This window comes from Gambusia affinis, linkage group LG04 (genome assembly GCF_019740435.1).
Source record: "Gambusia affinis linkage group LG04, SWU_Gaff_1.0, whole genome shotgun sequence".
NCBI lineage: Eukaryota > Metazoa > Chordata > Actinopteri > Cyprinodontiformes > Poeciliidae > Gambusia > Gambusia affinis.
This window is the reverse complement of record NC_057871.1, coordinates 1,303,090-1,324,354: the sequence shown is the minus strand read 5'-3', so window position 1 is coordinate 1,324,354 and position 21,265 is coordinate 1,303,090. Positions and strand designations below refer to the sequence as shown.

Here is a 21,265-nt window from a genome sequence, read left to right as displayed (position 1 = left end):
GCGTGATTAAAAGACCTGACAGATGTAGATGTATATGTTGACCCAACTAACGTCACCGTGTCTCTGATTTTCCTGCAGTTGTACAGCTCAGTCGACTTTGGAAGGAAGTGGATGCTCATCCACGAACACGTCACCCCGAACAGATTCTACTGGTGAGTCATCTCTTCTCATGTCTCGGCTGCTGCTTTCCTCGTCTCTAAAGTTGTTTGCTCAGGAATGCAGAAAGTGCCTTTGACTCGGAACAAGGCCTCTGACTGGCAGGGATGGTGGAGAAATCATCACTGCCACACTTCTATAGTCTGGCGCAATGAGCCAGAGCTTTATATCTCCTTTAAGTGGCACAGGACAGTGTTCACACCCATTCACTTTGCCCACATTTGGTTACTTCTTAGATTTATTGTGTGTTTGAGCATTCTTCTGTCTCAAAGATCAAGGCACAGCACTCCATAATAACCAGGCAAAATAGCTTTTTGGAAATATGTCCAGCAGCTCTAATTGCCAAAAAATGTATAATATATGCCTTAATATCTTTCTTAAAGCCTCTTTGGCACCAATCACAGCAAGTCTTTTTGGCACAGCAGTGTTTGAGTATTTTCTTCCATTTATTTCTCCAGGTCTTGTCAGGATGGTGGGCAGTGTAGAAGACAGGATGTCTAGGTCTTTGTTCACTCCTTTGCTGCCTTGTTTGCTTCAGGTTATTGACCCACAGAGGTTAGGTACCCCAGCCCATGAATAGATAAAATCCACAAATGCTTGAGACCTCCTTTAAAAATGTGTCTAACTTCCCATTTTGATAATTTAAACACCCAACATGCCTTAGTGTGCATTAATAAACAGTTCTGCAGAAGCTAACATCTACTGTCTTCCTTATTCCTTCTCTTCGTGTCACTCAGTGACAAAGTAGATTAATGGCAGTCTTGGACCGGCTTCAGCCAGTAGTGCGTCATGTATCATTGTGTCTAGGTATTTCACTTCCCAAGCTCTGTTCTCTTATAAATATTTTCTATATGCTGTAAAGAAATCTGCGGAGTACATTGTGTTTGAAGGCTACTCTTCACCCTCATCAGACGTCCAGCGCGTAGCTGAGGAGGATTTCTCTAAGAACCTCTCTAACATCACCCTCTATGCAGGCTGGTCACCCCAGTCCTTCTAAAAAAAGTATGTACTTATATATCAAACATGCTGTTTGGAGTTTAGGCTAAAAATGTCCTTTTAGTCTTCTCTGACCTGATCCGTTTTTCACTTTGCTCTGACATCACTAAAGATGTTTTTCTGCAGAATTGAATCAGGCTGCCAGGGGCCTTGAGTGAGGAGGGGCCTCCGTCTGGCTGTTCTGGCCGTAAAGTCTTGATTTGTGGAGTCTGTTAAATATGGCTGACCTTCAGGATGGTTCACAAGGAAACAGTAGAGGTCTGGAGACATGGGTTGTTGGTCACCTCTTTAGCCAAGAGGTTTCTGTCAAGTTGACTTATGTTGGTGTGTGTCAGACGTCTTTCATTTCTGAATGAAGCAGGCTAGTATCTTTCCAGGATGTTTAATGCTGATAGAATGTTTCTGGATCCTTCCCCAGCTTTGGGGGTCTTCAAATCCCAAAGGGACGCAGGACGAGTTGCAGGACGGTGGCCCATAAGGCCGTCCTGCAACTCTTAGATGTGCTTCTGCTTCAACACACCTGAGTCACATAAAGAGGTGATTAACAGGACTGTGGAGAACCTGTCTGCATCCTGAGGAGGTGAGACAGCTGTTTGATTCAGGTGTTGGACCAGAATCACATCCACAGGTTGCAGAACGTCGACCCTTGAGGCCTGAATTGGACCAGTCTGATCTCAGAGAAAAGAACCTCAACCTTTCATAGCAACAGATGAGCGCACATGCTACCTTTTACTTTGAAGTTATGTATATATGCAGAATAAAAAGCTGCACCAATGATCATGTTAAAATAAATAATGTAAGAAAATATGGAGGAAAACGTGAAGGGATGAAAACACATTCTAGTGACCCTGTAGATTCAGCTTCCAGTAGTATTTATATTCCTCTTTATATTTCATGTGCACCCTTCTAATACCAGGTTAATAAATGTCTAGTTTCTTTTAAACTAAACCAGTGGAAGAAGGAGGAGTAATCTTCTTATGATGCAGAAATACAGATTTGGAAGCAGGACCTATGACTAATAACAAATCAGGGATGTTCCTGTCGCTTCATATCCACTCAGCCTCCCTCTCACTCCCCCTGTGGTGCACCAACTCTGTCTGAAAGTGCACACTCATCACAAATGTTGGACTGAATGTCGCCCAGCTCATCACTCCTCTACCCCTCCCTCTCTGAGGTGACTGGCTGTTCCTGGGATTGCCTTGGGTTGTACTCTCCTACTGCTCATAAATCTGGAGCTACATCCATGCCACTGCAGAGATTCAAAATTTGTGCAAAATACATCACTGACTTTACCCTTTGCTGCCAAAACCATCTCAAAGACACTGGAGCACTGGATGGGTCTGCAGCAGCAGCCAGGCTGGACTCCAGTAGGCTGGAGCTGCTCCATCGACCTCAGAGGGATTTTAAATATTGCCAGTTGGAGACCAGTAGCTGCCATTCAGTCTAATCCACCAGTTGTGTGTATTAGTCCTTTCAATTGTCAATAAAAGTTTAAGTTTAGGCTCCACTTCAAACACAGTTTGGTTTGGGACCAATCTCCTCCACCAAACTGTCTCAAAGCTTCAAGCTGTTGATTTCAGGTCATGTTAAAGAGGTAGTCCTCCCTGTTCATCATTCCCTCATTTTGAACAATCCAAGGCAGCAAATACAGGCCCACAGCATGATGCTGCCATCAACAACATTGCCATGCTGTTTCGCTGTGAGGCTCGTTTCCTGTAAGCTTTACTTTTAGAGGTTCTGGAGTCTTTCTTCAACATCCAGATCAATTTTCTTTGGTTTGAGGCGACAGTTTGGGTCAGATGAGTGAATAACAACAATTCCAATCATGCAACCAAAATTACTCAAAATAATTCTTTCTCCCATTCTCTGGATGACTGTGACCCAAAAACAAGTGATACTGAAACCTAACAGACAAACTGATTGGAAACATGCCTAAATAAGTGTTAATCCACAGAAACAGAACCCTTCTCAAAGGTTTTTGTGTTTCTTTCTTTCTAAATGAATCTCTCTGCTGACATCTTGTACTGTTGACTGGAAGTTTTGTCTTCTAGAGTAAATATGCATAATCCCACACTACTAAATCAAGCAACAGCAAATCAAGGCATAAAGAAATTAGTTAGCATAAAATGTTAATTTCTTTGAATAGAAAATCTGTAATTCAAATGAACAGGAATTCGTTTTTAGGGCTTAAATTAATTCTGCTCTGTTAAAGGAATTCAAGCCTCTGCCAGTTTCTGCTGCTTGTTTGCACTACATTCATTCTTTGGCAACAACTCTAAACAAATCTTTCTTCATATTTTTGTTTTCCAATGTAATAATTATTGTAATTAGGCATTTATGAATTCTTCCCTGTTTCCCTGTCAGGTCTGTTTCTGGACTGGACAAAGAACCAGACCTGGTCCACATGGAGGCTCACACTCCCGATGGAAGTAAGTGACTTTTAGGTCTTTGTGAGAAAACACAATACAGTTTGTTCAGGAACTAATAAACCAGGAAAGAAGTTTGGGTCCAAAATGAAACCCTAGGCTTCAACCTTAATGAATCCTGCTTCTCTTTCTTTGCATTTTACTTGCTGAATTTCAGCTCCTTAACTCTGAGTGGCAGCGTCATTGAAATACAATAAGTGCTAAAGTTTTTACACCAGACAGAGATACAAGCTTTCTGTATGATTGACAGGATGCTTGTTTGTCATTTCTGTGCAATGAGAATAACTAGGTGCTACAAAGAGAAACAAATTAACTGAGGAAATGTCAGACTGCGTGGATGGGAGGAGAACAAACAGTAAAACACAAAAACTGGTTTTGATCTGATTGAGAACGTATGGAGATGCTTTCAGCTTATCTTGAACAGGTGATTTGTTGCTGCGACTGTTCGTTAATATGCATGAGAGGAATAACAACTTTAACAGCTCTTGTGCTTCCTGTGTGTGTGTTCCTGACAGATGTGCAGTATGTCACATGCAGAGCTCAGATGTGCTCCGATGCCAACCGGAATCATCCATTCCCTGGATACATTGACATCAGCTCTCTGGTGGTTCAAGATGACTACATTTTCATACAGGTACGCCTCCAATCTGCCTCTCCCTTATATAGTCACTGTACCCTTTGAACTTTTGCCTATTCCTCGTTACAACCAGAAACTTCAATGTGTTGTTGGAACTTTGTGTGATAGACCAACACAAAGTAAAAGGTGCCATTAATTTATTTAAACTCCCTTTACTCTTTTCTTCTTTTTTTACGATTAGCAGTGAATCTTTTACGATGCGTCTCCACCAGATTTGTACAAACTGAGACTGAAATATTTATCCGTTCTTCTTTGGTAAAGAGCTCATGCTCAGTCAAATTGAAGAGAGATCATCTTTGAACATACATTTCCAGGTCTTACTTCAGACTCTTAATTGCATTTAGGTTTGGACTGGGAAGGTTTACTTTAGGGTGAGGGATTAGAGGCTGTAACTGGTAGTTATTGGGTACAGGAGCAGCAGTGAAGCCTTCGTTCTGACCATGGATCAGTGGACCGGATCTTTTCTCTCATGATGTTCGAGAAAGTCACGAGTGTTTGCTTCTCTGACCTACATTAGGCCTAAGGCAGTTAGGAATATAAAATCCTAGAGATTTCAAATCCACAGGCGTGTCAACAGGTTGAGCTTGTTCCCACTGAGTGTTGGACTCTACCAGAACCTCTGAGACCAAACCTGTTTCTGGACAGGATCTGAAGGATGGTCCTGGAGAGGAGGACATCTGGTTTTGGAACATTGTTTCATCTCTGTGTTTTTGCAGACGATGTGGTTCTGTTGGTTTCTTCCAGCTGTGACCTCCAGCGTTGTTCACTGCTTGGTTTGAAGTCTGACGTCTTGGATCATGGTTATAGTTCAGACGTGATGGCAGATGGATTGGAGCTTTGCCTGCAGTTATGCCAGCACTGCTGTGGTCTGTTGTGATGAAGAAAGAGCTGAGCCAAACCTTTGGTCATGACATCAGGATCTGGTTCTTTGGGTCATGATTCATGATGCGAGTTGATGAAATGAGCTTTAGGGGTGAGGAGCTCTGCCATGCAGAGGACGGCTCCATGGCGCCTCCCCTTGATGTTGATGTGGTCCCACTGAGAGGAGACCCTGAGGAGACGCTGAACTCACTGGAGGGAGTTCACTTCCTGTCTGACCCGGGAATGCTTTGGGATTCCCCAGAGTTGCTCGGGAGAGGAATGTCTGCGATTCCTCCTGGACTTGTTGCCTCCCTGACTTGATGTTGGATAAAGATGATGGATGGAATGGATAGACTTTGACTGGGCCATTTAAACATGAATATGTTTTGATTTAAAACAGCTGTGTCCAAGTTGAGTATTCGAGACCTACGATCCTGCAACGTTAAGAGCATCTGTTCTCCAGCGCTTCAGAATTAAATGGATGCCTCATTGCCAGGCCTCTGCAAGTACTAAAGGTTTAAGTACCATTAATACAAGGCACCCTCCATCTCCTGTACATAAAATATCCCTCATACTGCGTGATGAAAAGGAAATAACCCACTTAACTCCAACTCTTTGTCCTCTCTTACTTCTTCCTGGCACAACCAACTGTTTAAAATCAATAAAGAACTCATCAGCTTAGAAGCTGCTGTTCTCTCATTTAAAGACACGGTGATTCTTCCTCTGTGGTCTAAAGTTCTAACTAGACTGGACAAATTATTCTGCCGATTTGCTGGTTCAGTTCTAAGCCTAAGCGAGGATAATGATAAAGAAACATTGTAACAATATAACAGTTACTTTTCAATGGAAGGCTTTAAAATTGTCTTTTTTATTTTATGTCTCCAATTTCTTTTTTTTTTTTTTACTCTTTTACACACATTGGACTCCACGTTGCTCACTGGAAACACTGCAGATCCATGCAGAGACCACAAAAAGAAACCTTCAGAATAAAATCTAAAAGTTAAATCCAAAAACATTATTTACACCATGACCTGTTGGATTCATACAGCCAACACAGAAACTAAGTGGTTTACTATACTGTAATAAACTGCATCATGTCACCAGTGCAAACAAAGTGGAGATAAAATTTCCTCTTTGCTTCAGCTCTTTGTCTTCTTGTTTAACCTCCAATTTTTCATTTTCTCTGTCGCTTCGTGCACTCTGCAACTGAAAACAAGGTGTACTCTATAGTACCAAGTAAATATTTTAACAATGCAGTGGATTCACCTTTTTCCATTGAGCTTGTCTAAATTATTGGAAAGGAGAAGCAGCTTTGCAAGCTGAAATAATTTGGCGCAATTATTTCATTAATAACTAAGCATGATGCCCAGTGTTGGACCAGGAACAACATTTATTTTCCTTGACACTGATCAACTGTACCCCCCCAAAGAGCAACAAAGGTGAAGAACGTAGATGTTAGCGCCTGTCATGTGTTGCTGTATTTGGTGTGTATCAGTTGTATGAATGCTTGTAGTGGAGGTCTCAGGTATCCGCTGAAGACTGTGTTCCCTAATCTCCGTGAATACTGTCAGTTCATTGTAATAACCAAATTCTGTTCTGTAATTTAACTTTACAACACAGAAGCTCTAAACTATTAACCTGAAAAAAATACAATGTTTTGTAGAAATTCAAGGATACACAGTCGAACATTCTCAGCCTGCAGCACAAAATATGCCTGGCAATCGTTTTTAGAGCTTAAATTACTCAATTACACGCACACACACACACACCCACACACACACACACATACACACACACACACCCACGCACACACACCCACACACACACACCCACACACACACACACACTCACACCCACACACACATACACACGCCTATTTACAGATGTTTACATTTATCAAGCAACTTAAATGTAGCATCCTGGAAACAGATGGACATCTCTGGACTTCCATTTCTTTTAGGTTTAAGTGCTTCCTGTTTCCTGAAACTTTTCATTTTTTACGATCTTAATTAATATCAAATTCATAATTTTTCCATGAAGTTAATAAACATCATAGCTATTACCTGTTGGTAATATGGTAACGTCCTATTTCCAGTTATACAGATGCAATTCATCCTTGTTATCTGCAGAGTCATTTATATTTTCTTTAACACTGTTCAAATTATGCTCTATTAATATAGATAATATACAACAGAATAAATAAATACAGAGCTTCTCCACAAAAGCAGCACAGGTAATCCAGTTAGCCACCAGAATCTTTTGTGGTTCTTTATGTCTGCTGAGTTTCTTAAGCAACCCAAAACAGCGCCTGGTCTATGGCCACATTATTAGGAACAGCTTATTAGTAACAAAATAACAAAAATCCAAATTAAATCAGCAGCTACAAACTTTTAGAAAACAAAATATGTTGCAGACTTCTTAATAAAGTCCAAAGTTGGCATCAAAATATGGAATAAACTTTTTTCCTTTTAACTTGTTTGTACTTCTGTTGCAGTTCAGTTACCTGGACCTTTGCCCCCTTCACCCTGACCCCTCCAGCCTTCTGCCCTCCTGCGCTTTAGAGAAAAAAATTATGCTGTTCCTTAAAGATCCTTCAGTCATGTCTGACCTGAGTCTTTCATGCAAACTCTCAGGCATCTGATGAACTCTCAGTCCAATTGCCTCCACGTTTTAACATGCATGCGTCACAGACAAAAGGTCCTACAAGGGATTGGCGGGGTGGGGAGAAAATCAATCATACCAATTCCTCTTAAAGTTCAAACTGCTGCTGGTTATCTGGCCATCGATCTGCGACTCCCTCCCTCGATTGCATGTGGGAATGTTCTGCAGTGCTCACAGCTCGGCTGCTGAATTGCCTCTCAAAGCTTGTTTTCTCTCCTCTGAGCCACACAGAGCACTTACAAGATCAGTAACAAAATCAGCCCCGTCGTGCAACATTGATGCTCACATCGTTTCTCTTCTGCAAGCTGTGAAATTGAAGGTTTTTCTCTAATGAATTTTATGTCGTTATCGATCAGGAGGAAAATTGGGTTGTGAAACTGGCCAATCATTTTGCACGTTGTATCTCAATGTGTACAAATGGTCGTCCTTTGTTGCCCCAAGGCTAATGACAGTTCTCCAACACACACCTCCCCAGACAGACTCCTAACAGCTTGTATGTTTGCTAAAGGTCTGCAACATGAAGGATGACTTTCCCCTCCCTTAAACTGCAGATGAGGCTTGGTTAGGCAACTTAAAGATTTCTCCTGACAAAGAATAATGAGACTATTGATTGTCCTGTGAGATATTTACCAAAGTCCACTTTGAAACCTCCAAGTTCACTGATACCTGGGGAGGAATTTATTTTCTGAACTAAAGTCAGGTGATACCGATGAATGACCAGAATCAACCTCTCTGGATACCCACCTTGAGAAACTGCTCAGAAAGACAAACACAGCTGCAGACTGAAACCCGTCACTGTCACTGATTGAACATAAGATGACTTGAAAATCAGGAAATGACCAGCACTAAAGTTCAACTTTTTTACAAGTCTAGATATTAATTTTATAGACTTGCAAGAAGATCTCTTGAAAGAATGAGAATGTTCCTGCAACAGGACCAAAGTTTATAACTGTTCAGTCTTTGGTCGCTGCTCAGGAGAACCCGACCTCTCTGCCCCCTCCTGTAGCTGTAAAGGCCGTGGTTAGAGGACTACGTTTCCTCTTCGGGTTCCCTGTGTTCACCTGGCCACCAAGCCCCTCCTCCAGGTCTGGCTCCTAACAGGGACCCCAGTCACAGACATTCAGGCGACGGTTTCCACTGATGTTTCTGATCTTAAGGCTTCTAGAAGCTGCACTTGATGTGATCCCTCACCTACAAACTATTTGCAGTGAGTGATATAAAGCCCCTGATAACCTGACAACTCCTATGATGACTGGGAAACTCAAACTCCTCTGACACAATAAGGTGGAAGCACATGGAGAGCTGCCTTAGATGATGCCTATTTATGTACTGGTAAACCAAGATCTACACCAAGAATTATAACCCAAGAAAAATGTTTTAACAGCATAAACTCAATTTAACTGTAAATTCTAGACTAAGAAATGAAAGATAATTTGGTGTCTTTCATCGTCTTAAAGGTTCCCACATCCGGACGAGCGACTTATTACGTCTCCTACAAGAGAGAAGCTTTCATCCAAATCAAACTGCCAAAATACTCCCTGCCTAAGGTAAGCTGCAGCATATTTACATGTGTTGGAGACTAATTGAAGGTTTTTCATTTCTAAATGTCAGAACAGAGCAATCATGCAATTAATTAAGTTTGTCCGTAATCCTCAAGATTGAATGTTTACACTTTGAAAGGTTAGAACTGATGTAAAACGCATGTTTCAGTTTTTTCTTTCTTTTTTATTAAAAACTGGTATTCTGTCCTTTCAAAAGTCCTTGTGACTCTCACTGTAGGAGAAAACACCCAGTAGGTCCACAGCCATTTACAATCATACCACAGCGTTGATGTCATGACCAATCCCACAGGGTCAAGATGGACTAATCTGTCAACAATCTGTGCCTCCAGCCATAACTTCTCTTAATCTCTCCTGCTGCTTCCTGAAAGGATTTACACATCGTCAGCACTGACGGGAAGCAGGTCTTTGCAGCAGTGCAGGAGTGGAACCAAAACGACACCTACAATCTCTACCTGTCTGACACCAGAGGGATCTTCTTCACCTTGGCCATGGAAAATGTCAAGACGACCAGGGGCATCGCTGGGAACCAGATGTTGGACCTCTATGAGGTACAAATGTTTGAATTATTCATGAAGGAAATTTATTGGGTATCGGTCACTGTTGGTCTCTTTGAATCTGACATCAAACTGAAAGAGGATCTTTAATTGTTGGTCTGCGCATTAAATTTTTGATTGGTCCAAAACAATCTGAACTATCTAAGATAAAACTCTTATTTTTGAAATAAAATTACTCCGTTTGACAAAGAGAAACCTTCAAGTTTGGTTGGTGTTGCATCTTTAGATTCAGAAACCTTTGCAGAAAATTTCTGCTCTAAAAATAGAGCAATAAAACACAGGTAATCGTTGCCATTAGATACCAGTTTTTTACTTGTTGTCCACTGTGTGCAATATATTTATAGCTCATCATCAGTAATATTAAGCCAGCTGACATTGATTTTTCAACTGGAGTAGTCAGGCTTTGTAAGTTCTTACAGAGTTCGGCTCGTCTCTTGGTCTTCTGTGTTTTAGCAAAACCTTTTCTTCATTACGCAGAACTTCACTTATGGTCCAGGTTGTTTTGAATCTGGTCAGAATGTCTTAACACTCAAAATATTAGAAATATATTGGCCTTGATGAGTATTGACATGCACTAATTTTACCCACTGTACTGCTTACTGTAAATCTAGCTGCAGCTTTGGGCTTTAAAGGAAACATTCCTGCTCGTTTGTCATCATCTGGAGGCAGGAACGATAATTAAACCAGAGATGATTATTGGTGAGGAGTAAACACAAAGAATAAGGTACAGGGAAAGTACCAAAGTCACCAAGCTTTTACCTGGAGGGAGAATATCACAGTTGTTCTGCACAAACAAGATAAAGTGTATTTAATGTTTTTTTAGTGCAAAGGTTATGTTGAAGATTGTCATGTAAATCAAAATCCCTTTGTTGAATTCATTACTCTCCAAAACTGTAAAAAGCAGCTTGAGATGCTCATTTGCCAGTGAGTTTTTGTGGATGGTATATTTTTTATTAAAAGGAACAAGTTAATACCCCCACTGGGACACAGGACTAATCCTTTAATGCATAAATGGAGATAATCTTGTAATCCCATAATTTTCTATTGGAATCTTCTGTCAAAACAACTTCTCAACATAGTTTTGCAAACAGTCAAATTTTGTTTCATTTAGTTGTTGGAATAAAAGTTTTTCCAAGTGAGTTTAAGTGTGGCACTGCGCTGAGAGGAGAAACCAGCAGGTAACACTGGTCACCAAGTGATTTGGTAACCAGTGTTACCTGGTGGTTTGGTGGTTTGGTGATTTGGTTACCAAATCAGTATCAACCTGATCTGCAGACCAACATCACCTGTGGAAAACTGGAGAAATCTTCTCAGCTACTTAGTTTGTTTTTGAAGATTTTCCTTTTTGCTACATGGAGCCAGTCAGAGTTAGAGAGTTCAGACATAACATCCTAACCGTGATGGACGCAGCTTTGTCACGACGTATTGTGACGCAGTTTGTTCCTACATGTTTCTGTCAGAGCCAACATAAACGTCTTCAGCAGTTGAAGGTACAGGAACTAGTTCTCCGCTGCTCCTTCCTTTTGAAACGTCCTGGACGGCAGATCGACAACATCTCTAAACAACATGCTGTGATAGAGCCGTTAAGCCGACTCAAATCTGCACACCACACATTTTTCTGCCTGAATTCATCAACTTTAAGGACACGATATAGGACCTCGGTTAAAAGTCACAAAAATAAAAATAAAGCCTGTTATTCACTGTCAGTTTCTATAATGTTACGATGATCAGTTTGTCTTCATAGAGCAGAAGACAGTTTTCTCTTTGACCTACTATAACTTTAATGTTTGGTATTAAAAGGTTGAGGCTACAAAAGTGATAGTATTTTCATTAAAAACAACATTTTCTATGTGTGTAAAGTTTTTCAGTCCCAAACAGAATTATCGAATGTTTTGTGATCGTTTGTAATGATGGTACAGACAGAGCTCTGGAAGCCAGGATGAAGTGTGACATTCATCCACAGAGTTTGTTTTAGTTGACTTGTTGAATGTGGACAGGTTTGCATAACAAGCTGCCCTCGTCCATCTTCCTGACAGCAGACACACACAGCATAGGGAATGTGGCTCAGTGCTATGAGGCTGCAGACTGGACCTTGTTAGCTCGCTGCCTTCCTACTGTATGTGTTTGCATTCATAGCAGGAGAGTTCACTTCCATCCCTTTGCGCTCCTCTGTGAACCTAGTTTATCACTCCAACACTGGCAGGTGTGATGGAGGGAATGGAGGAAGGAAGTGAAATATTGGGCAGCTGCAGTGGCAGCGGGGCGGTAATTAACAATGTCATTACTTCTCCTGCCCAGGCTGTGGATATGTGCGCTGATTGTGAGTGCAGCTCGCCTTTCCATGCGACACTGCTTCATTGCACAATGCAGCCTTAAGTAGATGCATACAAATAGCTGCGAACCATTCTGAAAGCACCTGTGCTGCTATACGAGCAGCTAGATAACTAGAATAAATAAATCAGTTGCAGGACGCATGAAAAAGGAGCAAAAGTGGTCCAGGGGATCTAAACAGCTCAGGATGAATTGTACTGTACGTTATCCGCTGACACCTGGTGGGTTTGGAATAAACCTGCTCAACGTCTTTCAGCCCATTTCCCCACCGTCAGCTCTAATAACGTGTGTGTGCAGAGACTGTTGGAGAACCAGCCATTCTTCTGAAAGTCATTTCCTGTCTTTGTGTCACAATTTCTCCCAGACTGCCGGACCTCTTTAGGAGGCCAGCTGCGGTTCCTGGCTGTTATTTCCAGTGGATGAAATGAACAGAAACCCATCGATCGCCTCGTGCCCCCACAACCTCTGAAGAAAAACTGTGGCCCATTAGATACACTTCACATGTCAGTCAGTCAGAGCCTCTGCTTTCACAAACAGGCCAACACAAAGTCCTTCTTTTGTATGATGAAAATAACTAATTAAACTGAAAAAAGTAATGAGGTAAACAAGACTGAGCATAAAAATGTGTTGTTAACAGACAAGTTTGTTTGAAGGACTGAGGAAATTGAACTGTGGAGATGAGGTGAAGACAGAAAAACAAAATGCTGCCTGTCGGCCATTTGCAGTTCTTGTAATGATTCTGTGGAGCTGAAAATGTGGCAGGCCAGCACAATTAGTTGATTTTTATATCAAGCGATATAAAAATCTACTAAATATCTTCTAAAATTGTTCTGCTCATGGCATCAGCTCTGATTTTTTTCTGTTTTTTTCTTTTCTGGATTTTTTTATTCCTTTTTTTAGGTGTTGCATGTTTGGACAATTATTCTCTGATTCTGTGCAGCTGAAAGGAATTTTGCTCTTTTTTTTCTCATTTGCTTTTGGAGAGTCGTTATGATGTGTAACCATGGCAACAAGATTTTGTTTTTCTAATTGTTAGCACCTGATTAGCATCTCAGAAGCTCAAATGACTCCTGAACTATGACCCCAACTCCCAAAGAGAGAAAGAGGAAGTTGAAACTCTCTCTTCCATCCATCCTGGGTTTTAAAGATCTTCTCCAACTTTAATCCAACATTTCCAACTTTAATCCAACATTTCCAACTTTAATCCAACATTTCCAACTTTAATCCAACATTTCCCTTCCTGGGTTTCACAACCAGACAAATTTAAAGAGGAATTGCAAAAGCAGTCGAGGTGGGTTAGCAGTTCTTTCCAACAACTCATGGTGTCCATATCGTCTTTGCTGCCTGGACATTGAATGACATGGAAAATGTTCAACACAAAGTTTCCATAATTTATCATGCCTTGCTTTCTTTTCCATTTCACAGGAAATCAAACTACCAGCATCCAGTGAAATTTTGTTGTTAAGATTAGGGAATGTTTTTTTCTAGACCAAAAGAAAAAAGTCAGTCCACAAAACAAAGTGGCTCTTTTAAAGAAGAGGGCATATATAAATTCCCATTGTTACAAAAATTAGAGTAGTTTACTCATTTCATTTAAATATTGTGTGTTCATTTTCATGCAGATAAAACTGAAGAAGTTACACAATAAGACTTTGTTTTTTGTGGCCCGTAAGTGCTTTTATTTTGTCAGATCCAGATGGAAGTTGTTTTGCCTGCTCCCTGCAGGATGAGACAGAAATGGGCTGTAACTGTATTTGCAGCCTTGCTGCGTCTCCACTTCTGATCTTATTCTAAACAACAGAGATGATGTGATGCTGCTTGTGATGAATGGATCAGTTAAACAAGGCAGAACGTTTTTCATGCTGCCCAGACTCGTGTCGTTGGTAAGAGAGCTCCATCTTGTGCTTCTTCACTAAGATCACTGATTTTCTCCCACTGAAGAAAACATTCAAGTTTTCTAACTCCACGCTGAAAATTGCACAATTACCTCCTCGATTAGTGGAATGATTTTATTGTTAGTCAGACTTCATAGGAGCAATTTGTGTAATTACAGGCCGTTTGTGGGAAAACTGCTGTCATTTTTCCATGCGAACTCGTTAAACTTCCTGCTTTAGCAGGTGGCTCCTGGCTGTCAGGGATTCAGTGTATCAACAGCCATTTATCTTTTCACTCTCTGTTTTTGACTTTGCCATTACCAGCCCCAGATGATTGATCAAAGACAGGGGTAGCATGTTGTCTGTGTAAATAACTACATGCTGATCCTGGCGATGTTTAGCTTCGCCTGTCTGCCTTTTTCTGCCAGCGTAGTTAAATGAGTCATAAAATATATAACTTAGTTGTCTCACTTTAGGTAATCTGTGATCCCCTGCTGTTCACCAATGGCTCTGTGCCTCTAATGAAATGCATCCTCATAAGATCAGTGGCAGCGCTATAATCTGCAGACGATACAGTGAAGACATTTATTGAATTCAGTGAGAAGCTGCTCTCCAATGCAGCAACAACAGGAAGATGAATGAGGAGGCTGACAGGCCGTTTTACAGCCAAAGGAGAAACTCAGACAGGCTGTGTCCCTCTGAATATCACTCTGCTACACTGATCACATTACGAAAACTGTAGATAACCGTTACTTGATAAGAACGCTGGGAGTGATTAGCCTTTTACCACTTATCTACAGTTCTTTTGTGTTGGTTTGAAATTCAGTTCAGTTCAGAAGTATTGTATCTATTCCAAAGGGAAATTAAATGTCTAACTTGTATTTTCCAAGTATGTTTAAAGAGTTGGTATGGATGCCAACGCTGTGAGCAGGAAGGATCTCCAGAAGCAGTCAGTGTTACTACTAATCTGAAGAGCCCTCTGACTGAAGACTGTTGCTGTATAAGAGTGTGATGCTCTGGGCAGCAGAGATAGTGAGAGCGTGCAGACATGACCATCTGACTCCCATCCTGCTCTCTTAAAAAACCTGCTTAAGTAGCTAAATTCATATTAAAATATTACATCATCAGAGTCACCAAAATATAAAGTAATGTTGAAATTGTTTTGTATTTTAAGGACCAAAATGAAAATAATTCATATAAATAACTTGATGAGGCAAAATATGTTTTTTTAATCTCTTTCTTTTCATATAAAATATGTTGAATTTCGATTAAATCAATCTTTTTCTTCACTCAGTGAAGTTGCTCACAGTGGGTTGAGTATCCAGACATTTTACTGAATACTTCATAATAAAATTACTTAATCTGTAAAAGTACAGCATAGTAAAACTATTCCTAAAAGTATTATTTTTACAAAAAGTTACTTAAGTAAATGTAATAGAGTAATTAATTAGCTACTCTACTGTTGTGTGTGGCAGTTGGTGTTAATCTGTCACCTGGAGGCCACAGGCTACATGAAAGATGGAATGAATAAGTTGATACATTATGAGTTGGTAAGAAGGTGATCTGAAACCATTTAGTGATCTAGAATCAGGAAAACTGTCATTAGTTTTTATTTCTGACTGATGCTTAGTTTATTTGTAGCAGAAGTTATTAAAAACCACTTGGTAGAGTTTATCTTTGCTTTCATGCTGCAGCTCATCATCAGGTTTCGTTTTCCTTCTGTCTGCATGAACACACACTTACACTTCAGAGTAATCTGTGGAGCCGAAACTTCTGCTGGCATCCTTCACTGTGTCGCACAAAAAGTCATGTAGGAGTAAATGATGGATGGAGGGAGAGCCATGGTAGTGGATGTGCATGATTCTCAAGTGTGTGTGTATGTGTGTGTGTGTGTGTGTGAAGGAGAGAAAGAGCGAGTAGGTGGAGGCAATAAATAATAACTGCAGCGATTGACATGTCTGGTTGGATCAGGATGGGGGGACCCTCATTAGCTGCATCCATCTTGAGCGCCATGTATCTCTGACAATGTCAAATGTGCAGCCTATTAGTGCCACTTATAAAGATGTGCCCCTGCAGGGAGGGAAGCTCATCCAAGAGGAGCCCCTCACTATGGCAACCACTCAGAGGGGCCGTGTCCTTTCCATCACATAACTCACTTTGCTTTGTTTCGGGGATACGTCTATTACCTGAAAAATAGACTTTGATGATGGAGGTGACTGCTTGGGATGTTTCCGTCTGTTTATGCTGTCAGAACATGGAGTCCTCTAACTTGTTTTGGTCTTACAGCTTTCCAGGAGAAAAAGCTCCTTGAGCTGAAAGGTTCAGATGGTCTTCTGAAGGTCTGTGTTTCATTCTTGTGTGATTCAGTCTTCCTGAGGGAAAACAGACAAGCTGTATTTTATCCTGTCTGTATTGTTGAGACACATGAGGATATAATTACAGATAGCACTCAGAGCTACCAGCAGCAATAAGCATTCCATTTGAATTTAACTGGAGCTTCGAAGATTGCTGCCGCAGTTCTGAATGAAACTGAATGTGGGATCCTCTCCTTCATCACAGGGGCCCTCTCTGTCAGGGCCCCTGACAGAGAGGGCCCCTGTAGTCATTTTTCTACATGTAGAAAACGTCATTTCTGTTTTGCGTTTGAAACGTGAAAAAGGATGAAGTGTTTTGTGTCTGTGTCCATCAGGTGGCTGGAATCAAAGGAATGCTGATCGCAAACAAGAAGCAGGACAACCAGGTGAAGACCTACATCACCTACAACAAAGGCCGGGACTGGAGGCTCCTTCAGGCGCCGACTGCAGACCTGGATGGAAACAACATCCACTGCATCCTGGTAAAACACCGGGCCGGATATTTCCTGCTCATATTCACACTGATGGGTGGACCATTGCCAGGCATAATTAGATGATGAAATAATGATTTATAGTTTACAGCTTCACTTCATTGTAAGGCATTCAAATAATAAGCCATTAGTTGTAATTAAGTTACAACTAGACTGGTTTTTATTTAATCTCACAATGTGTTTGGCATCAAAATGGAGTGCAAACGTGTTTGTACACATTTACTGTTGAAGGGCGCACCTGAGGGCGAACTGGCTGTGGGAGCAACCTGCAGCAATCTGCCGTTAAACTGAAAACTGCTTCCCAAAACTGAATCAACAGAGCAGAGCTTTGTTTCTACGCAACAACTTATTGTAGAAAATGTTCTGGAAACTCCTCTTTTTATTTTCAGTGTCACAAACATTCTGTAATGACCAGGAATCTATCTGTTCATAAAGTAACAAAGTGAGTGTTTGGTCATTTTGTTACTTTTTTTTCTTTATTGTTACAATGGTTTTGTGCCAGAGTGAAGCGGAAACACTGGCTAACTGGAAACTCATGCTGGTTGAGGAATGGGATTCTGTCCCACAGCAGTTTGTCACCAAGCTGGTGACCATGATGAAGAGGAGGTGCCAGACTGTGGCGCTTGTATGGAGTCTATCTGCATAAACTGTCATGGATTGTAGTTTACCAAAACACAGACAAGAACTTGAACGAACATGGAAATTTCACAGAATGTCGTGATGAAACAGAAAACCTTCAGAACCGAAGCAGAGCGAACAGAACATGGAGCCTGGGTGAAAACCAGAGAGCTTAAATACTGAGCCAGGGTGAAAATGGCAAAGGAGCCAGTTACCTCAATGAGGTTCAACCAGTAGAACACAAATGAATAACGAGGAAACGATCAGGATGCAAAACGTAATTCCATGAAATGCAGTAATGACCACCGGACGGACATTGGGACGGACATTGGGACAGACATTGGGACGATATTGGGACGGATATTGGGACAGACATTGGGACGATATTGGGACAGACATTGGGACGGACATTGGGACGGATATTGGGACGGATATTGGGACAGACATTGGGACGGACATTGGGACAGACATTGGGACGGATATTGGGACGGACATTGGGACGGACATTGGGACGGATATTGGGACGGACATTGGGACGGACATTGGGACGGACATTGGGACGGACATTGGGACGGACATTGGGACGGATATTGGGACGGATATTGGGACGGACATTGGGACGGACATTGGGACGGATATTGGGACGGACATTGGGACGGATATTGGGACGGACATTGGGACGGACATTGGGACGGACATTGGGACGGATATTGGGACGGATATTGGGACGGACATTGGGACGGACATTGGGACGGACATTGGGACGGATATTGGGACGGACATTGGGACGGACATTGGGACGGACATTGGGATGGACATTGGGACGGTATTGGGACGGACATCGGGACGGACATTGGGACGGACAATGGGACGGACACGTCTTTGTTGTGCTGGAAGATCCTCATTCAAATTCAAACAGTACGTAGAAATCTGATGTAGACTGCAACATCAGGGAGGTTCCAGAGTTCAGCTGGTCCAATGTGTTCCATTAACTCCCTTTGTGGTTTCAACGCAATGCGCTGGCCGACACCGAACGCTGACAGGCTGGATTTAAAACCCTGCTGAACCTCTGTCACCGCTGGGAATGGAGCCACTTAGGAATGTGTACAGACCTGTTTGCTGCATGACCTGGTCCAGAATGAGGTTCGCTTGAAAATGCAGCAGAGCCACCTTCACTGTGAAGGCAATCCATCATCAGAAGTTGAGAGAAGAAGGTTGTTTGAGGGCAAACCCTCCTGGGTCACTCAGTAAGCCCTTGGTGAGACGAATGGAGGGCAGGAGGCCGGATGACCTTCCCCTCCTGTATGAGAACGACCTTGACCGCGAGCTGGAGGCAGCAGCTGAGGTTTCTGCAGATTCTGTTAAGGAGTTAAACTTTAAACTTCCCCAGATGTTTGAGGATGATACGCTTGGTGGTCCAAGCGGGTTTTCACTGACCCGTTCACTACCTCATCTGAACAGTCAGTGTGTAAGAAGGACAGGATGGTTTCTCTGTGAACGGTTAGAACAAGCCTGCGTATTAAACAGGTGGAGATTGTAAAGCTTTGTGATGTTTTAGATACAGAATATTTCTGGTTACCAACTAGAAAGCAGTAAAGGCAAAGTGTTCAGGTAGATATTAAAAGTTGTATAACAGTCAGACATCATCATAAATTGAGGCAGATAGAATTACAGTTTGCAGACATGAACAGAACCCGGTCGGTTCCTCTGGACTCTTTCATAATTTCAGTGATGGAGAATCAGCATCAAGAGCCAAAGATTGATTTTCAACTTGCTCTCCACCTTCTGAGCGGAACAGGAACTTACAGAAAGTTGACTGAATGAAAACTTTTAATCTTGGTTATTGTAAAAAACTTGCAGATATATTCTATTTCTATGGATTCTATGGTAATTTGTTTTGTTGTCATGGTACCTGGGCTCCTTCCAGTCAGTAGGTAGACCAACGTAGTTTACTAAAATCGTCTAGAGTCACATTATCAACCTGTTTAATTACCGATCCTGCAGACCTTCTGCACAGAAAAGTCCTGTTCATTTTACACCAACTGATTGGATGAGCTTTGCCTGAACTGGGTCATCAACAGAACAACGGTCCTGAGTACAGCAGCAACTCTACAACAGAATGAACAGAATAAAATCTGTGTTGTCGTGGCCTAGTCAAAGTCAGAGTTCAATCAAAGATCTAGGTCTTCCAGTTGGTTCAGAGTCCCTTCAGACTTCACGATCTGCTGGATGAGAGATCTACCTGTCATTTCTCTAAGGCAGAAGCTACTTTCAGATGCTAGCATTCAGGATGTTGATCTACCTCATGACCAGTTTGTGGCTAAAACAAAGACAGAGTGGTTAATTATGAGCGTTTTATTTCAGTCCAGCTCTTTGTTGGAACAACATCCTCATTACAGCAGACAAAGCCCCAATCCATTCATCCATCTTCTGCTCCATCCTGCCATAGCTCTTGAGCAAGACTAAGCAAGACACTAAGAAACTTGAAGCAATGACTAATCCCTGGCCTGACAAAGAGAAAGTATTTCACCTTTCTCCAGAGGAGAACCATGGCCTCAGACTTTCTTTCTAAAAAAGGAACCCGTCTCATAAAGATAACCGACAGACTGCAACAAATCTTCCCTTCAGCTCAGCAGTTTTCCTTTTAGAAGACACTCGGCAACAGCGGGGAAAACATCCAACTCCAGTTCCCGTCGGGCGGGCGTCTGCCTCGACCTGTTGGGGTGAGAGCCGACTGAGAGAGGCAACATTAGCAGATCAGAAAATGAGGTAGAGTCGGTGCCAGAGTGACGGATCCAGATCGACTGCATGTGTTAACATTCTGTCCTCATTAGACAGCCTCCCCACCACTACAGCTAACAGGCCGACTGTTGGGAGGAATCATGTTTTGAGACATTAGTAGGACTCCATGCTGCTTAAGAGGTGATTTCAGGCCTGGGCTGCATGGCTTCCAGGTTCCCTGTGATTGCACGTTCATGTGACATTTTAATTACTGCCATAGATTCCTTTTGATTACCCTGTTCAGTCCCATTGCTTTGATGTCCTCACACCAGTGACATGCTGTCTGCTGCTAAGATGAAAGCAGACATTGTTTTTCTGCACTGTGAGCATTTGTAATTGTATTCTGTTGTGTGGATGCCTCCAAGGCATGCCGTCATACTTTAATGCAAATTCCATCTCTCTTTGTATTAATGACAGATTAAAGGCAATTAGTAAAACTTGTGAAAGCGCAGTTTGTTCTCTTTGAAAACTAACAAATCTTTTTTGCTGCTTTTGTTATTTTAATGCTTTTCTAGATAAAAAATAACATCTGCTTTTTATTTATTTAAGTAACTTGAGGTGATATGGTAATTATGCACTCACTGGCCATTTTATTAGGCACGCTTTGTTAGTATCAGGTTTGATCTTCATTTGCCTTCAGAACCGCCTTCATCCTTCATGGCCAGCGTTCAAAAGGACCTTGGACAATTGCTTTGGGATTTGTTTTGGGATTTGTTTTGGATTTTGCTCAATAAACCACAAAGATGCAGCAGATGCTGTGTTTAAACTTTACTACTTTAGATCCCTAAATGGATTTAGTTCCCTGACTGTTTAATTAGTTTGTTAAAAATTTATTCTTTTAATTAAAAACAAAACAATTATATACAATAGAAAATATATACAAATCAATAAAATCAAAAGCAGCAGAAAGAAGAAAAATCTTATAGCATCTTCCCTTTTATTCTAAAAATACATTCAAACAAT

The 21,265-nt window shown here is 41.5% G+C and overlaps 1 protein-coding gene across 3 annotated transcripts in view; it reads left to right on the top strand.

Moving 5' to 3' along the window:
- Positions 1 to 21,265, top strand: part of sorcs3 (sortilin related VPS10 domain containing receptor 3) — a 204,889-nt gene that overhangs the window by 145,640 nt on the left and 37,984 nt on the right. For all 3 annotated transcript variants that reach the window (XM_044114774.1, XM_044114776.1, XM_044114777.1), the window contains exons 5-10: positions 79 to 152; positions 3,517 to 3,581; positions 4,094 to 4,212; positions 9,195 to 9,284; positions 9,668 to 9,847; positions 16,748 to 16,894. In XM_044114774.1, coding sequence (XP_043970709.1) covers positions 79 to 152; positions 3,517 to 3,581; positions 4,094 to 4,212; positions 9,195 to 9,284; positions 9,668 to 9,847; positions 16,748 to 16,894 — 675 coding nt within the window. The remainder of the gene's footprint in view (positions 1 to 78; positions 153 to 3,516; positions 3,582 to 4,093; positions 4,213 to 9,194; positions 9,285 to 9,667; positions 9,848 to 16,747; positions 16,895 to 21,265) is intronic.